At 35.4% G+C, this 21950-nt stretch overlaps 1 protein-coding gene across 2 annotated transcripts in view; it reads left to right on the top strand.

Annotated features, from left to right (window-relative positions):
- The window catches only part of LETM1 (leucine zipper and EF-hand containing transmembrane protein 1), an 80485-nt gene that overhangs the window by 19982 nt on the left and 38553 nt on the right, over positions 1 to 21950 (top strand). The window contains exon 3 of one of the 2 annotated variants that reach the window (XM_027836274.1): positions 6390 to 6843. In XM_027836274.1, coding sequence (XP_027692075.1) covers positions 6390 to 6843 — 454 coding nt within the window. Of the gene's footprint in view, positions 1 to 6389; positions 6844 to 21950 lie in introns of those variants that run through there. The other variant, XM_027836275.1, reaches the window with a different exon arrangement.

Here is a 21950-nt window from a genome sequence, read left to right as displayed (position 1 = left end):
TAGTAGTAGTAGTAGTAGTAGTAGTAGTAGTAGTAGTAGTAGTAGTACTAGTAGTAGTACTAGTAGTAGTAGTAGGCCCCATAGCTCTATTCTGGGCCTACTTTTTATATTCTCACTTTAAATTTATTGTATTAAGTTGCCATGTATCTTTTATGCAAATTACTCCCAGATCTACATATTTAACTCATTACTTTTCATAATTACAGAATTGCCCTTTATTGCCAACTGCCTGTGAGACATATCTTCACCTGGACATGTCATCTGCATCTTAAACTTAGCATGTCCACAATGGAGTGCATTATCTTTCCCCTTTAACTTGACCCTTCTCTAGACTTTGCCCCATCTGTGTTGAAGGCACTATTGTCCTTCCAGTGGCCCAGGTTTGTACCCTCAGAGACATCCTTGATTCTTCCATTTTCCTAATCCCCCTAATCTCTTCTTTTCCTCCCCTTCCTCCAACATACCATTAGTTACCAGGCCTTGTCATTGTACCTCCATGAAAATTTTGCATCTCTCCATTTGTCACCATTCATATGACCACTATCCTTGTTCATCACTTATTTATTTTCTGCATTATTGCAGTATTCTTCCAGTTGGTCTCCTTGCTTCCAATTTCTTCTTTCCAGTCTATCCTTGACACAATTACCAAAATAATCTTACTTAATCTTAACTTAAACCTGGTCACTCTCCTGCTCAAGAATTTGGTACTACCAGAACTTGATTTTACCAGAATGCTGCTAGAATCAAATGCAAATTTTTCAGCCTGGCACTTAAAGGCCTGTATTCTGCCTCCTGTATTCCTTTTCCCTAATCTACTGTGAGCTCCTCATTACTTAGCACAGTGTCTGGCACATCATAGGCACTTAATAAATGTTTAGTGACTGACTTTTCAGCCTCCCTAATGGAGGTATATTAATTCAAGAGCATTTAAGTGCTCACTTTGTGAACTGTATATGGCATTGCCTAGGGATAGTATAAAAATAATGGTTTCTGATCTTTAGGAGTTTACAATAGATTATGAGGACCACTCGAAATTATAATCTTGCCTAAAAAGATTGTTCATTGAATAATATGATAAAGAAGTTTGTTGCTTGTAAATTTATCCAGAGATACTAATTGTGCTAATGGCATTTAAAAAAAAGAGAGAGAGATAAAGTCATTTATTTCTGGTGAGTTGATGTCACCTTTTGCTTTTTTTTGTTTAGAGCCATTTTTTATAGGTATTTGGAGGTGTTTGGGGAGAGCTCAAGCAAGTCACAGCTTTCACGCTGCCATCTTGACTCCGCTCCTCTACACCTTTTGCTTTTTAATGCAATTTAGCATTAACTAATTAAAGCAATTTAGCAATTTAGATAACCTTCAGTTATCTGCTACATCCATTTAAATGACTCAGTATCAAAATTATGCAGTTTCTTTTAAGGAATTCATATAGGAGACTAGTAAATTAAAAATTTTTACATCTAATTTTTTGTTGAAGGTGTCAGGTTGTTGACTTTGCTTTTCACATATCTCGGTCTGTTATGAAAATTTTAACCAAATTTCAGTTGATAAGAATGCTAATAATGATTAAAGGGGCATTTAGTTTTTTCCCTTCCTCAAGTATCTTAAGAAATAAAGTGTTTAAAAAAATACATAATAGGACTTGACTATAAGTTTTAATACAGTTGGTTTCTGAGTTCACTGTGTGATCCTAATAGATGTGTCTTCAGATCATTGTAGAGAAAATCAGTCTCTAAATTTATTTTCCTTTAGATTCTACCTTTAGTTTTTTTTTTTAAAGCATTACCTGAAATAGCCTTTGATCATTTGAAATTTATTTCCTCTTATCTCTTCCAAGGTATTATTCTAGTAGGTAGCATAAAATATGACCATTAGAATTTGAGGAAAAAATGGCTTTATAATTGTGATTCTTGCAAAATAAATTAAATTGAACCTTTTTACAGTCCTTCATCTGCAGTATTTCGTGATCTGTGTTTTACAGCAGTTTCATTTTTTGATTGAACAATTCATACTGAAATGCTGAATTCTGAAACTGGGGCTTAGAGATAAGATTAATTAAATTAATTAATTAAAACCTAATTTCATTTTAAGGTTTCTGCTGTACTGTAGAGCAGTGGCAGGGAGCAAATTTTACTACTACTTAAACATTATATTAAGCATTATAAAGCATAAAGTTCTTTAACTGCTTCACAAATTAATTCCAACTTTTTAAAAAATCCATTAACATCTGATGATGAAAGTGCCACTTTCTCTGAAATTAAACTATTTTACTTTTGTAGAAACCAGTTTACAATGTTTTAAGTAGACATTTCTATAAAATAGAAGAAAAAAGTATGGCCAACTCACTATTTTTGTTAAGAGGTAATAGAGATTCAGCAAATATTGATTGAGTGTGCACATCCATATAGATACCAAATAAATAAAGAAATTATAATAATATCTTAATTTAAATAGTGTTACAGTTTACAAAGCTGTTCTTCAGATCTACTCTTGGATTAGTGTGGATTACTTCAAAGAAGTAAAAGGAAAAAAGGCCTCATATATTCCAGAAGATTTTTAGCTGCTCTTTTACAGTAAGAAAAAAATAGAAACAAAATGGGCATCTATTGATCAGAGAATGACAGTAAGAAATGTTGAATATGGGGAATTCAGAGAATTCCCATTCAAGATGACTTAAATGAACAAAGTGTCAGAATGAATTAGAAACAACTAAGACTACAGTGTACAATGACTACAGCAGTATAAAAGAGTAGAGTATGAAAATGAAGAGTAATTCTAGATAATTATGTAATTATAATGCCTAATCATGGGCCCACAGAAATGCATGGACTTCCTTCTTTTTCTTAGAAAAGCAGGAGCCTGGATGTGGAATGCAGCTTATGCTATTAGATGTCATTGCTGTATGTGTTGGTTTTATATTACGAGGAAAGGCTCAGTGGGTGGGTAGGGGTATATCTGGAAATGACTGATACTAAAACAAAAGGTATTGTTAATAAAAAAAATGACATTTAAACATTTTAATAATCTGAAATGAGTGTTTAAAATATACTTTCAAATTCTAAGATTAAAAAATGATCATTTATCAGCATGTGGATTTAGAGTATAAATATACAGGAAGAGCTTGGTGAGGTATTTTTTGTTGTAACCAGTACTTGAATTTGGGGCATTAATGATCTCAGTTTGAGAGTCATATTTATTTCCCATAGTAAGGGCAAGGAATTTTTGAAGGTCTTATGTACCTTATCAGAGCTGGTGCTAAGCATTTAAAAAAATTTTTTTTCCAATTATATGTAAAGATTTTTAACATTATTTTTTAAAAATTTTGATTTCCAGATTCTCTCCCTTCCTCCCTTCCTCTTCTCATTAAGAAGGCAGGCAGTTTGATATAGATTATCCATGTACAGGCATGCAAAACATATTTCTGTATTAATCATGTTGTAAAAGAAAACACAGATCCCTCTTCCCCCCCAAAACCCAAGAAAAATAAAGTAAAAAAAAGTATGTTTTTACCTGCATTCAGACTCTTATCAGGACAGCATTTTCATCAAGAGTCCTTCATAATTGTCTTATATCATTGTATTTCTGAGAAGAGCTAAGTCATTCACAGTAGATTATCATACAGTGTTGCGGTTGTTGTGTACAATGTTCTCTTGGTTCTGCTCACTTCACTCTGCATGAGTTCATGTAAGTCTTCCCAGGTTCTTCTGAAAACATCCTGCTTGTCTTTTTTTATAGCATAATATGTGTTCCATCACAATCATATACCACAACTTGTTTAGCTACCATTCTCCAATTGATGGGCATTCCCTTCACTTTACAATTCTTTGCTACCACAAAAAGAGCTGGGATAAATATTTTTGTACTTATAGGCCCTTTTCTTTTCTTTTCTTTTTTTAAATCTCTTTGTAGTGGTCCTAAGCATTGTTTAGAAGGGATGAGATCCTTAACTAGAATGGCATGTAAGGAAAGAGAATGGGACCAGATATAAGAGAACCTTAGTTAGAATAGAAGGCCATGGCAATGGATTGGATATAAGAGGTGAAGGGGAATAGAGGGTGCCTTTGATGTTATGAACTTTTGTGAATACCAGGTATGGTATTCTCCAGGCACCCCTGGAGAAGTAGTTTTCTGGTTAGGAATTTAGGATCAGAGGTCTTAGATTAAATGGGAAAAAGGAAAACCAAAATGCCCTTCCCCTTTTCTGTTATGATTATGAGAGGAAAGAATGGAGCTTTTTAGTTCATTTGAGGTCTTATCTAAATCTGGCTACTTTTTTTTGGTGAGGCAGTTGGGGTTAAGTGACTTGCGCAGGCTAGTAAGTGTCAAATGTTTGAGGCCAGATTTGAACTCGAGTCCTCCTGACTTCAAGGCCAGAGCTCTGTCCACTTCAGCACCTAGCTGCCCCTATCTGTCTACGTTTTGAGAGGTGGAGTAGGGTCTTACTGAGGAAGAAAGGGAGAGTAAGGCTATGACTAAAAGTGTGATGCAAATGTCTAAGCCTAAGGCATGAAGTAGCTAGCTTTAGAGGCTTTTCAAGCAGCGCCATGTCATGTTAGACAGGGCCTGTACATGAATGGCCCTGAAGATTTTCCCTTTTAAGTGAAGTTTTAGAGTCTTTGTGTCTCTAGCTTTAGAATAGTTCTTGGCGTATTATTAAGTAGTAACTGATAACAAGTAAACCAAGCAGTGAAGTACTTGCCGTCTTTCTCTTCATTTGAGATCTTTATTGTGTTTTTCTTTTTAATTTCATTTTTATGGAAACTATTATATAATACAAATTGTTTTCACAGTTAGGTTTTTGTTGAAAAATATTTGTCTTCTCTATGCATATTTTAATCTTGTTTATGAAAGTCCCCAGTGTTTGCTGAGCTGCAGAAGTGGTGCTTGGCACTACTGTCACCTGGTGATATCTACTAGTATTGTAGGGATAAGGTTTAGGAGGAAATAATGAGGTTTTAGAGACAAGTCTTGAAATTCTAACCTGTTACATTGCAAGTATTACTTCTATAGGAAGTTTTTTCCCTATCGTTATCTTGTTCTTCTAGATGAGAAGGGCTTGGTGCAATTAGCATGATCTAATAGCAGCAAGTTGATCTGGAGCACCTCTTTAGAGGAAATCCCTCTTCAATTTGGATTTTACATTTCCACAGCAATAGTGAACATAAACACCTTGTTGAGGAAGAGACTTTTAAGGCATTAAAGTATTAATGATTTATAGGTGTGAAACTACTCTGTGTGTCCGTGTGTGTGTGTGTGTGTGTGTGTGTGTGTGTGTGTTTATACAATTTTTTGGTCTGTCTTATTCTTTGCTCCTGAACATAATTTTCCGAATTTCATTTATTTATGACCCTTAACCTATGACCAAATTTACATTGAGGTCAAGTATCAAAGTACTAATTTGATCTAATTTGGAGAATCTCAGAGGGTGGTGGTGAGGTCTTGTAGGCAAGGTATTTGGATGTACAGGTCTAGACCTTGGAAGAGACATTGGGGAAAACTGTGGAAAATAGCTCCATTTAGAAAATAGCTGTATAAGAGAGCCAAGGTTGGTGAGGTACCCAGAATGGGGAGGGATTGGGGAGGGTTGATCTATGACATTAACTACAGAGAAGCTGAGGAAGATGAGACTGAATCATTTATACTTAACTGATTATACTTTGAATATAACTCCATTGTGTTAAAAATTTACAAGTAGTTCAAAAAAAATCAATTAGGAATTTTACCTTTTATGCCAGATTATAGAAGGAAAAATTCTTCCTCCCCTTTTTTGGAGAATTGTGTTATGGGGATATTTTGAAGGCTATATGGTTCCTGAGAATCATACATTCAGAGCCTACCTATTGACCATAAAGATAAGCTTGATTTATACTTTTTTGGAGTACCTTGGGATTTCAGAAGAAGAGGAAAACCTCTTACTTCGATGTAGATCAATCTGACAATCCTGTCTTCATTGGTATCATGTCTTACCCAATTGAGCTAGCCAATCAGACCACTTCTGTCTTTTCTTTTTATTCAAACTCCATAGGAACCAGCCATTCAAACATTTATAAATAGGTCACCTTGGAGGCGAGAGACTTCAAAATTTCCCTTTCATGTTATTTATATAGATTTATGGTAAAAGAAAAGTGGTTAGTTTCTTGACTCAAGAAGGAATTTTTTTCAGTAAATAGTCTACAGCGAATTACTCTGAAGACATTTTAACACAAAGCATTTAGTTAGTATATTGTCTTGACTGATTTTAATGTTATTTGTCCAGAGCCACTTTATACAGGTATTTTTTGACAAAGTATGGCATATTAGTTTGCTTCAGCTTGCTATAGCTGTCCATGGTTTTTAGATCTTAAGTTAAATTCCTTGATTGCTCACTGTTCTCTCTCTTTTTTTTAAAGGAATATTAAGTTTGGTTGTTGCACTCATGTCCACCCTGTTTACATTTCCTTCAAAAGCGATCACTTAAATTGTTGGACTAAAAGACCTGAACAAACATATATGGTAATAAGATCTCCTAAATCATGGACGCCTCTTTCCCATTTGCGCTCTCTGGAACCTCCACACGTTTCTGTGCGGTGCTTGCATTCTTCTTGTCCCCTTCGAGATGACTCGGTAGTGGAAAAGTCCCTGAAGTCTATTAAGGATAAAAATAAGAAGCTTGAAGAAGGTGGGCCTGTGTACAGCCCCACTGTAGAGGCGGTTGTGAAGAAATCACTTGTTCAGAAGGTTGTGGATGAGTTGAAGCACTATTATCATGGCTTCCGGTTGTTGTGGATTGATACAAAGATTGCTGCACGGACACTTTGGCGAATTCTCCATGGTAGCACCTTATCTCGGAGGGAGCGGAGACAGGTAACAGGGAGTGAATGTCTTTGATTTCCTGTGTTTGATTTTGCTTGATTTCATGTTGCTTTAAACATTCTTAATTTAAATGGGTTAGGAACAGAGAAGTTATTTTTATATAGGATTATGTAAAGTATTTTCATGCCTTATGAGGACTAATTCATAGTTATCCTTATATGGAAAAAAGATCCTTCTCTCCCCCAGCCTCCTCCCCCCCTTCTTTTTTAAGTGTAAAGATTAACATTTTGAGAATTAATTCAAGGTAATCTATAAGCCAGTGGCCTTTGTAGATTTCTAGATGATTGGGCTGGATGGTAGAAGACTTCAATCTTTTCTTGCTGAGTATCCATTCTAGGGAATAAATGCTTCGTTGCTCTCTTCTCCACTTAAAGAAAGGAATAAGCTTATTCTCTCAGCCTATTGTGTAGGAATTTTTAAGGAGATTCACTGAATACATTTTGATAAGTTCTTTATGCTCTTGGTGTTGTACAGAATATATGTAGAATTATGAATAATTGGTATGCAATGTAGTACTTATTAGGGAAACAAAATTAAGACACATTGAAAGCCCTAAAATTTGCAATTTAGGCATATTTTAAACTAATGATAGAGTAATCATAGTAATACTCAGATGTTTAATACTCTACACAAAAGCATTAATAGAATATACTTTTGTATCATTTTCACTGAGTGCTATAAAGGGATGTATCTGACAAATATACTGGATTTATATCAGCAGTTTTCATCTTATTAAACTTGTAGAAGAAAAAGGAAAAGCACGTTATCCTGATCTAGGAGAACTTTTTAGACTCTGGTCTTTTTCCTGAAAATGAATGTAAGAGTAAGAGGCTTGGAAGGACAGATGAACTTTGTGTACCCCGAAACAATTGAGTTGAGACTTTGGAAAATAGGAAGGATACACAGATTACTACTTGACTACGTCAAAGTCTTGGACTCCTGTGGTCTGAGTGTCTGTTAGTTTGTTTACTACTTGAAAAGTAATGAAACATTATCCTCATTTGAGTGTGTGGAATAAAAAAGAGAAGCTTTATGAATTCCAAATCCTCTATAGAAGTGTGTGTGCATAAGCACAACCTTTGAAAAGAAAATAATAGAATGCTTTTTTCAGATTTCATGTTTAAAACTTTTAATGACAATTGCTGGTTATAAGTTTTACATTTTTTATTATGCCTTGTTAAAAAGAGTAGGTTGTTTGGTTGTGATCTATAAAAATGTGATTTCTAATTCAGCTTTTCAAATTTTAATAGGTTATTTTTTATTTGTGTGATTTTTTTCAAATAGCTTTTATAGAGGGGAAAGGCAAAATATTCAAATCCAGATATCCAGATAATCTTAGGTAGTAATAAATAAACTCAATTTGGAATGATTTAATTGAATAATTTAATTAAATAATTTTTTAGGTGTAATTTGTGTCATTGAATAGTTGGGCATGTCAGAATTATACTGTTAAACATTTATTTTTGTAAATATATGTTTTCTTATATACATTATGTTTGAGTCAGGTGTTTATTGATCTGTGGGTTAATTTTAGCATCAATACTGGAAATTATACTTGTATTTCATAATTACTCATATGAATAACACATAAAGCTAATTATCTTAGTAGATGCCTGCTTTATTGAAGAATTCAAAATTGAAGTTCTTAATGTTGGGTGTGTAAATGAAAACTAAGAAAATCTAGTGTATAAATATAATGTCTGCTGATTTTTAATGTGGTTACTTTAAAAAAAAGTCTAGTAGTATGTTGTTTTTGCTGAAGTGTTCAGTTGGAAACTTTTAATAGCAAAGATCAAAGGAGTAGTATCCTTATGACAATTCAAAGTAGCAGCAGGAAACTTTGACACAATGAACCCTTAGAATTTAAGAACCTGGGGAGTCAGACAGATTGACAGCAAATTTGGTGTGTAATGTCTCCAAGGGGTTTTTTTTTTGTTTTGTTTTGTTTTTGTTTTTTAGATCAATGAAGCAACTAATTAGGCTTAGCATATAGAGTATTTCTCTTTGGAAATGTCTGAATAAATGAATTTCATTATTACATTTCAGTACAAGTGTAGTTTAATAGTGTAGACTTTGGGGATGGTGAGGAGCAGAGTAACTTCTTGGAGTTTTTCCCCTCAGTTTAAGATTGCATATTCATTGTAATTCGAGGTTGGATGCATGATCAGAGATCTCTTCTGAAAGGAAAAATGTATCCAGAAAAGGGTAACATTAAAATAATTGAGGTTGTGCATTGCAGACCATATGGTATTTCTTGCCTTTTTTCAGGGAAGTAACTGGCAGCTTGTTATATTGTCAGCCAACCTTTTGTCTCTCTCTATTTTCTGAAGCATGCCACTGCTAATGGGGAGTGTTCTAATGATGGACCTATTCCTGGGTGGGGTGAAAGTGTGGGAAATGCCATTAAAATATGTTAGACATTTAATATCACATGATAAATTCATAGTTCAGAAAATAACTGCAAATAAACGAGTCTTGACATTAAAAATATTATGTCACCTTTATAAGAAATTTCATTTCCTAAATGTGTAGTCTTTTAGAAACTAAGTTTAAGGAAAGGAGATATTGTCAAAAACCTGATTTTATTTTTTTCATATTTTTACTTTTCAGAAGGCCATACATAATTGACAGCATACGTGGAAAATTTTAGAATTATGTAACTAGATCAATGTTTATAGTAATAATACCTGAATTTTTAAATGACTGTTTATAAAATGATTTCCTCACAACCCTGAGGGATAGCAGTGTAAGTTTTTTTCTTCCAATTTTATATATGAGGTGACAGAGACTCAAAAGAGGTGGAATGACTTGTCTATAGTTACTTCCTTGATGGGTAAATGCCAGAGCTAGGCCTGGAGCCCAGGCCTCTGATTCCACCTCTTTCTCCCGGGGTGTATTATTGTGTATACCTTGGAGCTCAAAAAAGGAATCATAAATTGCTTACCAGAAGCTGCTGTGTGAAAGGTCCCTTTCCCAAGTCATCTTGGAAAATTCCGTTGTTTTGCTCTCCTTTGTCTGAGATAGGAGGAAATGATGACATAAAGAATGAGAAGGAGAGCATTATCTGTCAGGAGCATTTGTCTGCTGCCTCCGTTTTTCTCCCTTAGAGCAGGAAGTGAATGTAGCATGTATGACACCCATCTGCCATCAGCTGTTAGGTGGCAGACATTTTGAAACATAGCTATGTCTACTAATTAGAAAATAAATTGAATGGTATATAATGATTTTGGCATGTAGTATAGTGATGGGGGTATCATAAAAGGTGATGAAAGAATTTGAATAAAATGTCAGTAATTATAATACTTGCAGAAAAAGTCTTCTTTCAGTGTCTTCTTGTAGGGCAGTGCAGAATCCCTGGCAGGTTTTATGAAACTGAAAAGGCTTCAAGGAGGTCAGGTGATTGTACTTCTGGCATTTGAAGACCAGCCTGGCTAAGGTTGGACAAACTCATTAAATGGCAAGCTGTAGGGTAATGGATACTTTCAACCGTGGTACCTCATGAAAACTATCAATTAAGGCAGAGAAGACTTTCAGTCTCCATCCGTGGAGAGAACATCTACACTGATGAAATCTTAGATCCTTGAAGGACTGAAAAAGAGAAAAATCACATATAAAAAATGATCATGGAATAAAGTACACATGATGAGAAACTGAGGTTCATTAAAGAAGCCCCACAGGAAATGCTACCAAATGAAATTATGGATGTAAATTGCTTGGCAAATTGAAAGCACTATATAAATGACAGCTATGGTTACCTAGAATGTTAGTCTGACTATTATTAAAAAGAGGCTATGGAAATTATATTTGTATATATTTGATCACAGTAATAGAAAGGTAGACATTGTATATATTTGATCACAGTAATAGAAAGGTAGAAATTATTTTACAGTTAAATATACATGGAATAGAGACTTTTCTGGAAAGTTCTTAAAATTTCTGTTTTATATTCTTCCATTTTTCCATTGACTTCCCTATAAAACAAGAGAAATATTCCTGTGCTTGCCCTGGAGTATAATAAAAATCATACTTGAAATATGGCAAAAAACTTTTTTCTTTTTTTATTAATTTCTTTTGATTGATCAATAATCATTTCCATAAGCTTTTGAGTTTTAAATTTTTCTCCCCCTCCCTCTCCACCTCCTTCCCCAAAAAGGTAAGCAGTCTGATATAGCCTATACATATACATTCCTATTAAACATATTTTCATATTAGTCATGTTATAAGGAAGAATTAGAACCAATAGAAGGAACCACAAGAAAGAGGAAACAAAATACAACAGAAGAAAAAAAAAATAGCAAATAGTATTCTTCGATCTGCATTCAGACTCCATAGTTCTTTCTTCTTTGTGGATAGCATTTTCCATCATGAGGCCTTTGGAGATGTCTTAGATCCTTGTATTGCCGAGAAGGGTTAAGTCTATAAATGTTAGTCATCACACAATGTGGCTGTTACTGTGTACAACGTTCTCCTGGTTCTGCTCACTTCACTCAGCATCAGTCCATAAAAGTCTTTCCAGGTTTTTCTGAAGTCAGCCTGTTCATCATTTCTTATAGCACAATAGTATTCCATTACATTCATATACCACAACTTGTTCAGCCATTCCCCAATTGATGGACATCCTCTCAATTTCCAATTCTTTGCCGCCACAAAAAGAGCTGCTATAAATATTTTTGTACATGTGGGTCCTTTTCCCATTTGTGTGATCTCTTTGGGATAGAAGCACTGTTGTTGGGTATGCACATTTTTATAGCCCTTTGGGCATAGTTCCAAATTGCTCTCCAAAATGGTTGGATCATTTCACAACTCCACTAGCAGTGCCTTAGTGTTCCAATTTCCCCACATCTTCTCCAATATTTATCATTTTCCTGTTTTGTCATGTTGACCAATCTGATAGGTGTGATGTGGTACCTCAGAATTGTTTTGATTTGCATTTCTCTAATCAATAGTGATTTAGAACATTTTTTCATATGACTATAGATGGCTTTCATTTCTTCATCTAAAAACTGCCTGTTCATATCCTCTGACCATTTATCAATTGGGGAATGACTTGTTTTCTTATGGATTTGACTTAATTCCCTATATATTTTAGAAATGAGGCCCTTATCAGAGATTCTGATTGTAAAAATCTTTTCCCAGTTTTCTATTTCCTCCTAATCTTGGTTGCATTGGCTTTGTTCGTGCAAAAACTTTTCAATTTAATGTAATCAAAGTTATCCATTTTGTATTTCATAATGTTCTTCATCTCCTGTTTGGTCATGAATTCTTCTGTTCTCCATAAATCTCACAGGTGAACTATTCCTTGCTCTCCCAGTCAGCTTATAGTATCAGCCTTTATATCTAAATCATGAACCCATTTTGACTTTATTTGGTATATGGTGTGAGATTTTGGTCTAATGACAAAAAAATTTTAGTGAATTTTACAAAATCAAATATTAATAGTTCTCACCATGTTACAAAGTAATATTGAAACTAGACATAACAGTGGTAGTCAATGTGGAAGGTATTATTATAGATAGAAGTAGTTAGCCTTAATGGCTTCCTGATTTACCTTTGTGTACTATTTCAGCCAGTCAGTGCTTCTAATTTTACACTAAGATAACTTCTCTATCAATCTCTTTTCCCCCTTGGGCTGCCCCAGCAGTTTGCTAGTCATTTTAGGTACATCTTTGGTTTTGTAACCTTGAGATCTGGTTTTTGATATCTTTGGTCAGATTAAATGCTCTGATCCCTTAAATGCTCCCTGATGAATTGATGAAGATTGCCATTCTTATTCCAATGTGGTCTGGTAGTCACACTTGGCAGATTGTTGGCAGAAGACTTGCACTAGGAGAGGGAGGGTTAGTTATCCTACTGGCTGGCAGAGATCTCAGTGATGATCTTTTATTTTTTTCTCAAGATAAATTATTTCCAGTTGTGCTGGGGGGCATCCTGAATTCTCCCTTTGTCCTGAATTCTATGGTCTCTGTTTTTCCTTAGATTTTAGCTATTGAGGGAGGTCTCCTCTCTCAGCTAGAGCTTTAGGTATTTTCAACAAAGACTTAAGTTAGGTTTGAGTAGAGATGAGTGTTTGGGATAACAGACATGAGTCATTTGTCAGCTTTGGCAATTTGCCTAGGCAAATTCATTTAGAATGCGATTTTATAGGAGAATTTTCAGCATATTGGCTTACTTCATTTCTGTATTTATTCATTTATTTATTTATTTATTTTAAGGCAATTGGGGTTAAGTGACTTGCCCAGAGTCACACAGCTAGTAAATGTCAAGTGCTAGGTCTGAGGCCGGATTTGAACTCAGGTCCTCCTGACTTCAGGGCTGGTGCTCTATCCACTGTGCCACCTAGCTGCCCTGGGCTTACTTCATTTCACGGGATAACTAAATAGTAATCTGGTTGGCCTGGTGATTTTTGAATGAATTGCAGATATTTGTTCAACAAACACCTATTATGTGCCTGCTAAGCACTGTTTTAGGCACTAAGACACACAAAGACAAAAATGAAACAGTCCCTGACTGTTAGCTTATATTTCATTGACTGTCCCAATATGAGACATATCTATTGTTTTTAGCTGTTTTGAAAATGACAGCAGTGGATTTGCAAAGCCTTGTTTGGTTGCTTAGAGCTAAGGATTCTCTTTATTTTCTTTCTGAATAACTTGTGTCTTGGGATCTTGTTTTGGCATAAGGACTTCCATAGATAAAATTTAAATGTAGGTTAATCTATAGTCTTATATATTGAATTTTTCTGCCTTTTGAAATTTAACTTAAAATATAGGTATATACAGTTTTAGTTATCAGCAGACATCACAGATTACCTAATTAGTCATAGTATCCTGATTACATGAAAGAAAGATAATGTGATCAAACTGATTATTTTCCATTGATGCAGACTATTATGCTGTCAAGTGATAAAAATAATTTTATTAAAAATATTTTCCATAATATTTAAGTTTATAGACTAACATGTTATTTTGTGTCTAGAAATTAATTGCATTGTTAAATTGCTCTTATCTGACAATTCTTGTTGCAAAGTATATGATCTTTCTTCAGTTTTGAGATACTTTAAACTTCCATTCTTAGACCCTCGGGTTTCTGGAATGACTCTGTACTAAAATTCATTGCAGTGGAGGCAGAAAAGGGGCCTAGGCTTTGGCCGCAAACTGCTTTTTATGACCCAGCAAGAAAGGAATTCAGCAGAGCAGAGCCGAAGCTCACACCTGGTGCACTGTGCTGGGGATTTTGCTATGTAGAAGAAAAGCGTTTCTGTGTGATGGTGATGGTCAGGAGCTCCTGGGAGAGAGGCAGGAAGCACATTCTTTGACATTGGAAGAGGAGGAAAACTGATAAAATAATAGAAGGCATACATTTGTGGGGGTGAAATAGTCACCTGTGCTGTCCCTGAAAGGACTTTAAAGGAGTAAGGTATCTCTTCCCTGACCTTTGATAACAGTCCTGTGACTGCTGAGAAGGACATGAGATATTTCACTGTGTGGAAGTGAGACCAGGAATCATCCATGCTGTGCCTCTGTGACCCTTGAAAGACATTGATATGCATGATTTCAGCAGTTATGAGAGGCAGCATTCACTGTGTGCAATAATGTCTTTGAGTATTATGGCAATCCTGGAAGCCACCAAAGGATTGGTAGCCTACTGTATTTGGGAAGACAGCTTAGACACAATTAGCCCAACAGACACTCCCTTGACGTGAGTCCTCTTTCTGTGTTTATCCATTCTTTTTTCCTTCCCTTTAATTCCAAAGGCTATGATCCTCTGTCTCTTAGCTCCTTCCCCTTGGCCTATAAAACATATTCAGGTCTCCCCTATCTAACCTTCCCCCCAAAGAGGACCTCCCCCCCTCCCCAATTCAAAACCCCAGTCTTTCTCTTAACTGTGTTCCTAGTTCAAGGGATCATCCTTGCTCTCCTCTTTCGCCACCAAATTTCTAAAAAGAGCAGTTTCCACTTTCTGTTTACATTTTACCTACCTATTTTTCAGCTCCTGGAAAGGTAGGTTGGGGTCAGGTGACAAAGGGCTTCAAAAGCTAAGCAAAGGAGCTTATATTTGATTCTAGAGTCAATAGAAGCCATTAGAGTTTGTTGAATAGGAGAAGCTGTGTGGAGGATAAATTAGAACATGGTAGAGAAATTAGCCTGTTGGAGAATTTTAGATGAGACATGATAAAGGCGTTATGTGGAGAGTGAGGAGTCAAGGTTAACACCAAGGTTAGAAGTGTTGCTTGTGCTCTAAGAAATAGGGAAGTTCTAAAGTGGAGTAAACTTGAGGGAAAAAAGATGTTTGTTTTGGACAGGCAGAGCTTTGGTTGCCTATAAGAAATTTGTTTCAAAGTAATCATTGGGCAGTTGGAGATTTGAGACAAGCTTAGGAGACTAGGGCCGGACATAATATGAGTCTAGGGGTCATCTGAATAGAAATGATCATCAGATATCAGTAGCTAATGAAGTCACAAAGTGAGAAAGTGTAGAAAGAGTAGAGGGCCCCAGGATATATCCTTGAGGCAGACTTTTAGTAAGGGGGCATTATATTTATGATAAGCCGGTAAGAGAGAACAGATAGGAGTAGAAAGAGAAGGCAAGGTCAGGAAAACCTTGAGAGGAGACAGTATCTAGGAAGTGTTGGCCAACAGTATTGAAAATTGCAGAGGTTGAGAAGGATGAGGATTTGGAGAAGGCCAGTAGATTTGACATTTAAGAGATCATGTGTAACTTTGGAGTTTTAGTTGACTGTTAGGTTAGAAGCTAGATTGCAAAAAGTTGATAAGTGAAAGGAGAGCAAGTGGAAGAAATGAGTAGATATTTTTCCCCTCTAGGAATTGACTTCGAAAGGAATAGGGGTAGGGCGGATACTATAGGATGACAATTTGAGGAGGTGGTAGGATCTAATGAGGGGTTTTTAAGGATGGGGAGGACTTGGGCACATTGATGGGGTAGCCAATTGATAGGGAGTGAAGTTAAAGGAGTGGGGGGGTAGGTGTGAATGAGGGGGTAAACTGCAGGAGAAGATGAGAGAGGATGAAAGGTATATGTTGATAGGGTTGGCCATTTTGAGGAGACTAGAGTAAGGGTTGAAGAGAGTGGAGGATGACCTTAAGTGTATGTAGAAAAGAGAAAACTATGGAACTTCCGGCAGGTGGTCTGATTTCTCAGTGCAGTGCTCTATTATTCACTCAAGGGCTCTATTTTCTCCTCACCTGAGAAGGACTGAAAGGGTAGTGTGAAAGGGAGATCTGAGAAGAGAAGACAGTCTCCATGGGGATTGAGAAAGAGAATCAGTTAGGGAGGATTAAAAGAATTATCTTGCTGTGGTTAGGGCCGTTTGTGATTAGAAAACATAAATTTGTAGTGGACTCAGCAGCTTATTTGCATGATTTCCTCAAGCTTTGGTAGCAGTATGTTAGAGTTGAAGAGGTGGATGGTAGGAATAATTGATTGAGGTTTGGCACAGTGTGCATTTGGGTAATGTTGGGTAGAGGGGGAAAGGATTAGAGAGCAGAGAACAATATAGAATTGAGACTGGTAAGGGTGGAAAGTGAGGTTAGAGTAGTGTTGATAGCCAGAGTACACTGTGGAATGGAGAATGAATGGCCAAATGAGGGTGAAGAATAGGTTTAGGAAGGGTGCATTCTATAGGGAGAGATGGAATATGATGGAAGTTGTGATCTGAAAAAAGAATTTCAGAATTTAGTTGTGTTGTGGAATACTTGTGGATAACTGACAGATCAAGGGTATGATCAGGTGTGAGGGTGAGGTATCAATCATAGGCATCTACAAGATTAAGGAAGTGGGAGGTTAGAGTGTTTGAAAAGACATCAACAAGTATGCTATAATCCCCAGGGCAGAAGTTGGGGTGGAGAGGGAGAATGTCCTGGGGACTCATAGGTAAGTGCTATTAGGATCCTGTTTGTGTAATATCTTTTGCTCAATGATAGTAGCAAGGGGAGAGTTCAAACTACATCTCTTGGAGTTAGAGGTAGGAAAAGGGAACACAGATCCTCCTGCCATCCCAGCCATGAGACTGGTCACATCACACTGCCTTGGTGGAAATAAATGACAAATTTGCCTTTAATTCGTTTCGAAGAGCTAGTATATATTGTGTTGTTTCCACAAAGCAATGGTTGTAAACTCTGAGAGAGGCAGTGTCATGTGTCCGCCTCCTTTGGGCTTAGTTAATAACTTAAGGTTCAGTTCTTACTCCACACTTAAAGGCTGTAGACCGTGGGGCAGTTACTTGGCCTAGACGACCTTGGGTTTCATATGTATAAAATAAGCATAATAATATTTGTATAATCTCTTTTAGTAGTTATGAGAATCAGATGAAGTCAATAGAAATAACTTAAGTAAAATGATCTCTGAATGTGAGCTATTATGGTTTATTGGAGAAAACAGTTTTTTTTTTTTGGGCAGTTGGGGTTAAGTGACTTGCCCAGGGTCACACAGCTAGTAAGTGTCAAGTGGTTTGCAGCCAGATTTGAACTCAGGTCCTCCTGACTTCAGGGCCTGTGCTTTATCCACTGCACCACCTAGCTGCCAAAGTAATACTTTTTAAAAAATATATTTTATTTTTTTCCCAATTAACATGTTAAAACAATTTTTAACATTTTAAAAAAAGTTTTGAGTTCCAAATTCTGTTCCCTTCTCCCTCCCTTGCCCTCAGCAATCAGATACAGGTTATATGTGCAATCATGTAAAACATTTCCATATTAGTCATTTTGTACAAGAAGACTCAAAAGAAAAAGAATAAAAGAAAGAAAGTGAAAAACAGCATGCTTCAGTCTGTATTCAAACAATATCAGTTCTTTCTCTGGAGGTGAATAGTATGCATCATCTTTAGTCTTTTGGATCTTGGATCGTTGTATTGCTGAAAATAGCTAAGTCATTCACAGTTCTTTATTGTACAATATTGCTGTTACTGTGTACAACTATCTCCTGATTCTGCTCACTTCACTTTGTATCAGTTCATATAAGGCTTTCCAGGTTTTTCTGAAATCATCCTGCTTGTTACTTCTTTCTTTTCATTTTGCTTTTTGGTGAGGCAATCTGGGTTAAGTGACTTGCCCAGGGTCACACAGCTAGTATGTGTCAAATATCTGAGGCTAGATTTGAACTCAGGTGCTCCTGACTCCAAGGCCTGAGCTCTATCCATTGTACCACCTAGCTGCCCCCTGCTTGTTATTTCTTATTGCACAATAATATTCCATCACAATCATGTGCCACAATTAGTCATTCCCCAATTGATGAGCATCCCATCTATTTCCAATTCCTTGCCACCACAGAAAGAGCTGCTATAAATATTTTTGTACAAATAGGTCCTCCTTCCCTTTTTTAAAAAAATAGATGTAGCAGTGGTATTGCTGGATCAAAGGGTATGCACAGTAAGATAGCCCTTTGGGCATAGTTCCAAATTGCTCTCCAGAATGGTTGGATCAGTTTACAGCTCCAGCAGTAGCTTATTCATATTCCAGTTTTCCCACATCCACTTCAACATCCATCATTTTCCTTTTTTGTTCTATTAGCCAATCTGATAGGTGTGAGGTGGTTTCTCTAATCAGTAGTGTTTTAGAGCATTTTTTCATATGACTGTAGATGGCTTTGATTGTCTGAAAACTACCTGTTCATATTCTTTGACCATTTATCAATTGGAGAATGACTTGTATTTTTATGACTTTGACTCAGTTCTCTATATATTTGAGAAATTAGGCTGTTATCAGAGATGTTTGTTGTAGATTTCCCCTACAGTTTTCTGCTTTCCTTTTAATTTTGGTTGCATTTGTTTTGTTTGTGCAAAAATTTTTTAATTTTATATCATCAAAATTATCTGTTTTACATTTTATAATGCTCTCTACATTTTCTTTGGTCCCAGATTCTTCCTTTATTCATAGATCTGACAGATAAACTTTTCCATGCTCTCCTAATTTGCTTATGGTATTACCCTTTATGTGTAAAACAGGAAAAGTAATTCTTTTTATTAGTTGAATTAGACTTTCTAGTTTTTAGGGAGATTACATGGTATGTGTTTTCATTTATATATAAAATAGACAGGTCAGTATTTCAATTCTTTGAGAATTTTGTACTAGGATTATGGTTTACTCCTTTCTTCAGAAATGGGATAACTTAAATTTTTTAAATTGTTTTTGCTTTTTGTGTTAACAGAATTTCTTCCAACAACTTTCCCTATCACCTTCCCAGGGAGCTTACCTCATATAACAAATAATTGTTTTTTAAAGGAAAAAAAAAAAGAAAACCACTCAGCAAAACAGATCACTACAAATGGTATAATTCTTAAAGAGAACAGACTAATCAAAGTAGAATTAATCACCATAATGCTTCTAAGAAATGTTAACATTGTCCTTTTTTACTCAGTACCTTCAGACTTATTACCTACAGACTGATTTGGAAACTCAGACTGATCATCTCTAGTGTTATATTTTTGATGGTTGTACATGCTTCTTTCAAGAGACTTATTTATACGAATTGAGGATTGTCCACATTTATGAAAGCTTCTTAGAGGATTCATTTTATATTTTAAGATTTTGTTAAAATACAAACTAATAATAAAAGACTATTCATTTAAAGAATTAATAAAAGTTAACTTGTAGAGTTGAACTGGGTAGCAAACAGCCTTGCCTACATTGAAATAGATTTTTTTTTTAAGGTAGGAAAAACTATGATTTATTTTTTTAAAAGAACATTTACATCGAACAGCAAAAGATCTATGGAATGTAGTGTGCACTTAGAAAAATTTTGGAAAGGCACAGGATAGACTCTTCCATGCTAACTGGAAAGATCCTAAACCTCTGCTTCCTTAATTTTGTTATCTAAAATATCATTTGGAAAGTTTAGCAATGTACCTCAGCAGAAATTTTTTTTAAACACATATTAAGAAAGTAAAAGCTTACATTTAATGAGTTTAGCATTATAGAATTTTTTATTTTTTAAAAAAGAGATTTTTATTTTCAGTTTTTCTCCTTCCAGCCTGTCCCCCACCCATTGGGAAGGCAAATAATACAATGCTAATTATACATATGAAGTCATGCAAAACATTTCTGCATTAGCCATGTCCTCCCTCTCATCCAAGAGAAATAAAGGAAAAAAAATATGCTTTGATATACACTCTGAGACTATCAGTTCTCTATCTTGAGGTGGATAGCATTTTATATCATGAGTGCTTTGGAGTTGTGGTAGATCATTGTATTGGTCAAAGTTACTAGGTCGTTGACATTGATTATCTGTACAATATTGCTGTTACTGTGTAGATTGTTCTGGTTCTGCTTGCTTTATTTTCTGTCAGTTCATATAAGTCTTTACATTTTTTTCTGAAACCATCCACTTCATCATTTCTTATAGCACAGTAGTATTCATTACATTTTTATATCATAACTTGTTCAATCATTCCCCAGTTGAGGGGCAACTCCTCAGTTTCCAATTCAGTTTCTAGTTCTTTGTAACCACAAAAAGATCCTGCTATAAATGTTTTGGTACCCATACGTCCTTTTCCTTTTCCTTTTCCTTTGATCTTCTTGGGGTATAGACCTAGTAGTGACATTGTTGAGTCAAAGGGTATGCACAGTTTTGTAGTCCTTTGAGCATGGTTGCAAATTGTTCTCTGGAATAGTTAGACTAGTTGACATCTCCCCTAGCAGTTCATTAGTGTACTAATTTTTTTTCTTTAAAGCAGTGTTAAAGGATACTTATTAGGATCATCTTGCAATTAATATCTAGTTAATATTATAATGAACAAGCTAACCTTATTCCAGATGTCATATTTCTTTGTTTAGGAAGTTCCTTAATATTTAACCTTTTCTTTTTTCTTTTTTTAACATTAATTATTCCCTTTTTTTCAATTTTCAGTAAGGGAGTCATTATTGATTTAAAGAATTTATGAAATATTTTTCTTACCTGAAAGAGTTAACATATACTGTTGCTCCACCTCAAGTCCAGCAACTGTCACTGTTTTAGGTCATGAAATCTTTGTTTCATGATGAATTCTGAGGATGAGAGGACTGTGTATTTAAAGACATAATTGATTCCCCAAGTAAACAGGTAGTGATTTCAGTCTGCAAGCAGAGCTTTACTCCAGAAGTCATTGCAGTATTTTGTCAGGACTTTTCTTCCTCCTTGATTTCTGAGGTTCTGCCTGGATTTAAGGATTTCAGTAACAGTATTTTATTTTATTTTTTAAAATTCGGTCAACATTTATTAATCACCTGTTGAGTGTAATTCATTTTAACTGATGAAAACCTTACTAATCTCAGTCAGATTAATGATTAAAACTGATGGATGATGAAGGGGCAGAATGTCTTTGATGACGACTGAAGAATATCCCTTCTTAGTTTTTTTTTTTTGTTCTTTAAGGTAGATTGAAAATTTTTTTTTATTAATTTATTTTGATTTCTCAACAATCACTTCCATAAGCTTTTGAGTTTAAAAATTTTCTCCCTGCTGTCAAGACAGCACACAATCTGATATAGGCTTTACATAAAAATTCCTATTAAATATATTTTCACATTAGTTATGTTATAAGGAAGAATCAGAACCAGTAGGAGGAACCACAAGAAAGAGGAAACAAAACAGAACAGAAGAAAAATAATGGCAAATAGTATGCTTCGATCTGCATTCAAACTTCATAGTTCTTTCTTTGGATGTGGATAGCATTTTCCATCATGAGATTTTTGGAGATGTCTTAGATCCTTGTATTGCTGAGAAGGGCTAAGTCTGTCAAAGTTAGTCATCGCACATGGCTGTTTCAGTAACAGTATTTTAATTTCAATATGTTAGCTTCAGAAATTAGCTCCAGACCTACACGTGTTGTTCATGACAAACCAGAGATTTTGCAAGACAATGACAGTTTTGTTTAATTATATCATATTGGCACATTGACCAGATTGCAGAGGCTTTGTTGTGTCTTGCAGGCTGCACCTGTAGCATGTTTATTTCTTGCTTCAAGTTTTGTAAGTTTGCCTTCATAGTCCACTTAGACATCAACTTTAGATTCTGGTCCACGTGTACCGTCAATTCAAGGTTCTGATAGATGCTTTCTATTTATCATTTTTACTTCTCATTCCTAGTCAAATATTCTCACCATTCCTG

The sequence above is a fragment of the Vombatus ursinus genome, unplaced genomic scaffold (genome assembly GCF_900497805.2).
Source record: "Vombatus ursinus unplaced genomic scaffold, bare-nosed wombat genome assembly UNPS02014818.1, whole genome shotgun sequence".
Classification (NCBI taxonomy): Eukaryota; Metazoa; Chordata; class Mammalia; order Diprotodontia; family Vombatidae; genus Vombatus; species Vombatus ursinus.
Note: the sequence above shows the minus strand (reverse complement) of the source record. Positions and strands in the feature narration are given on the sequence as shown.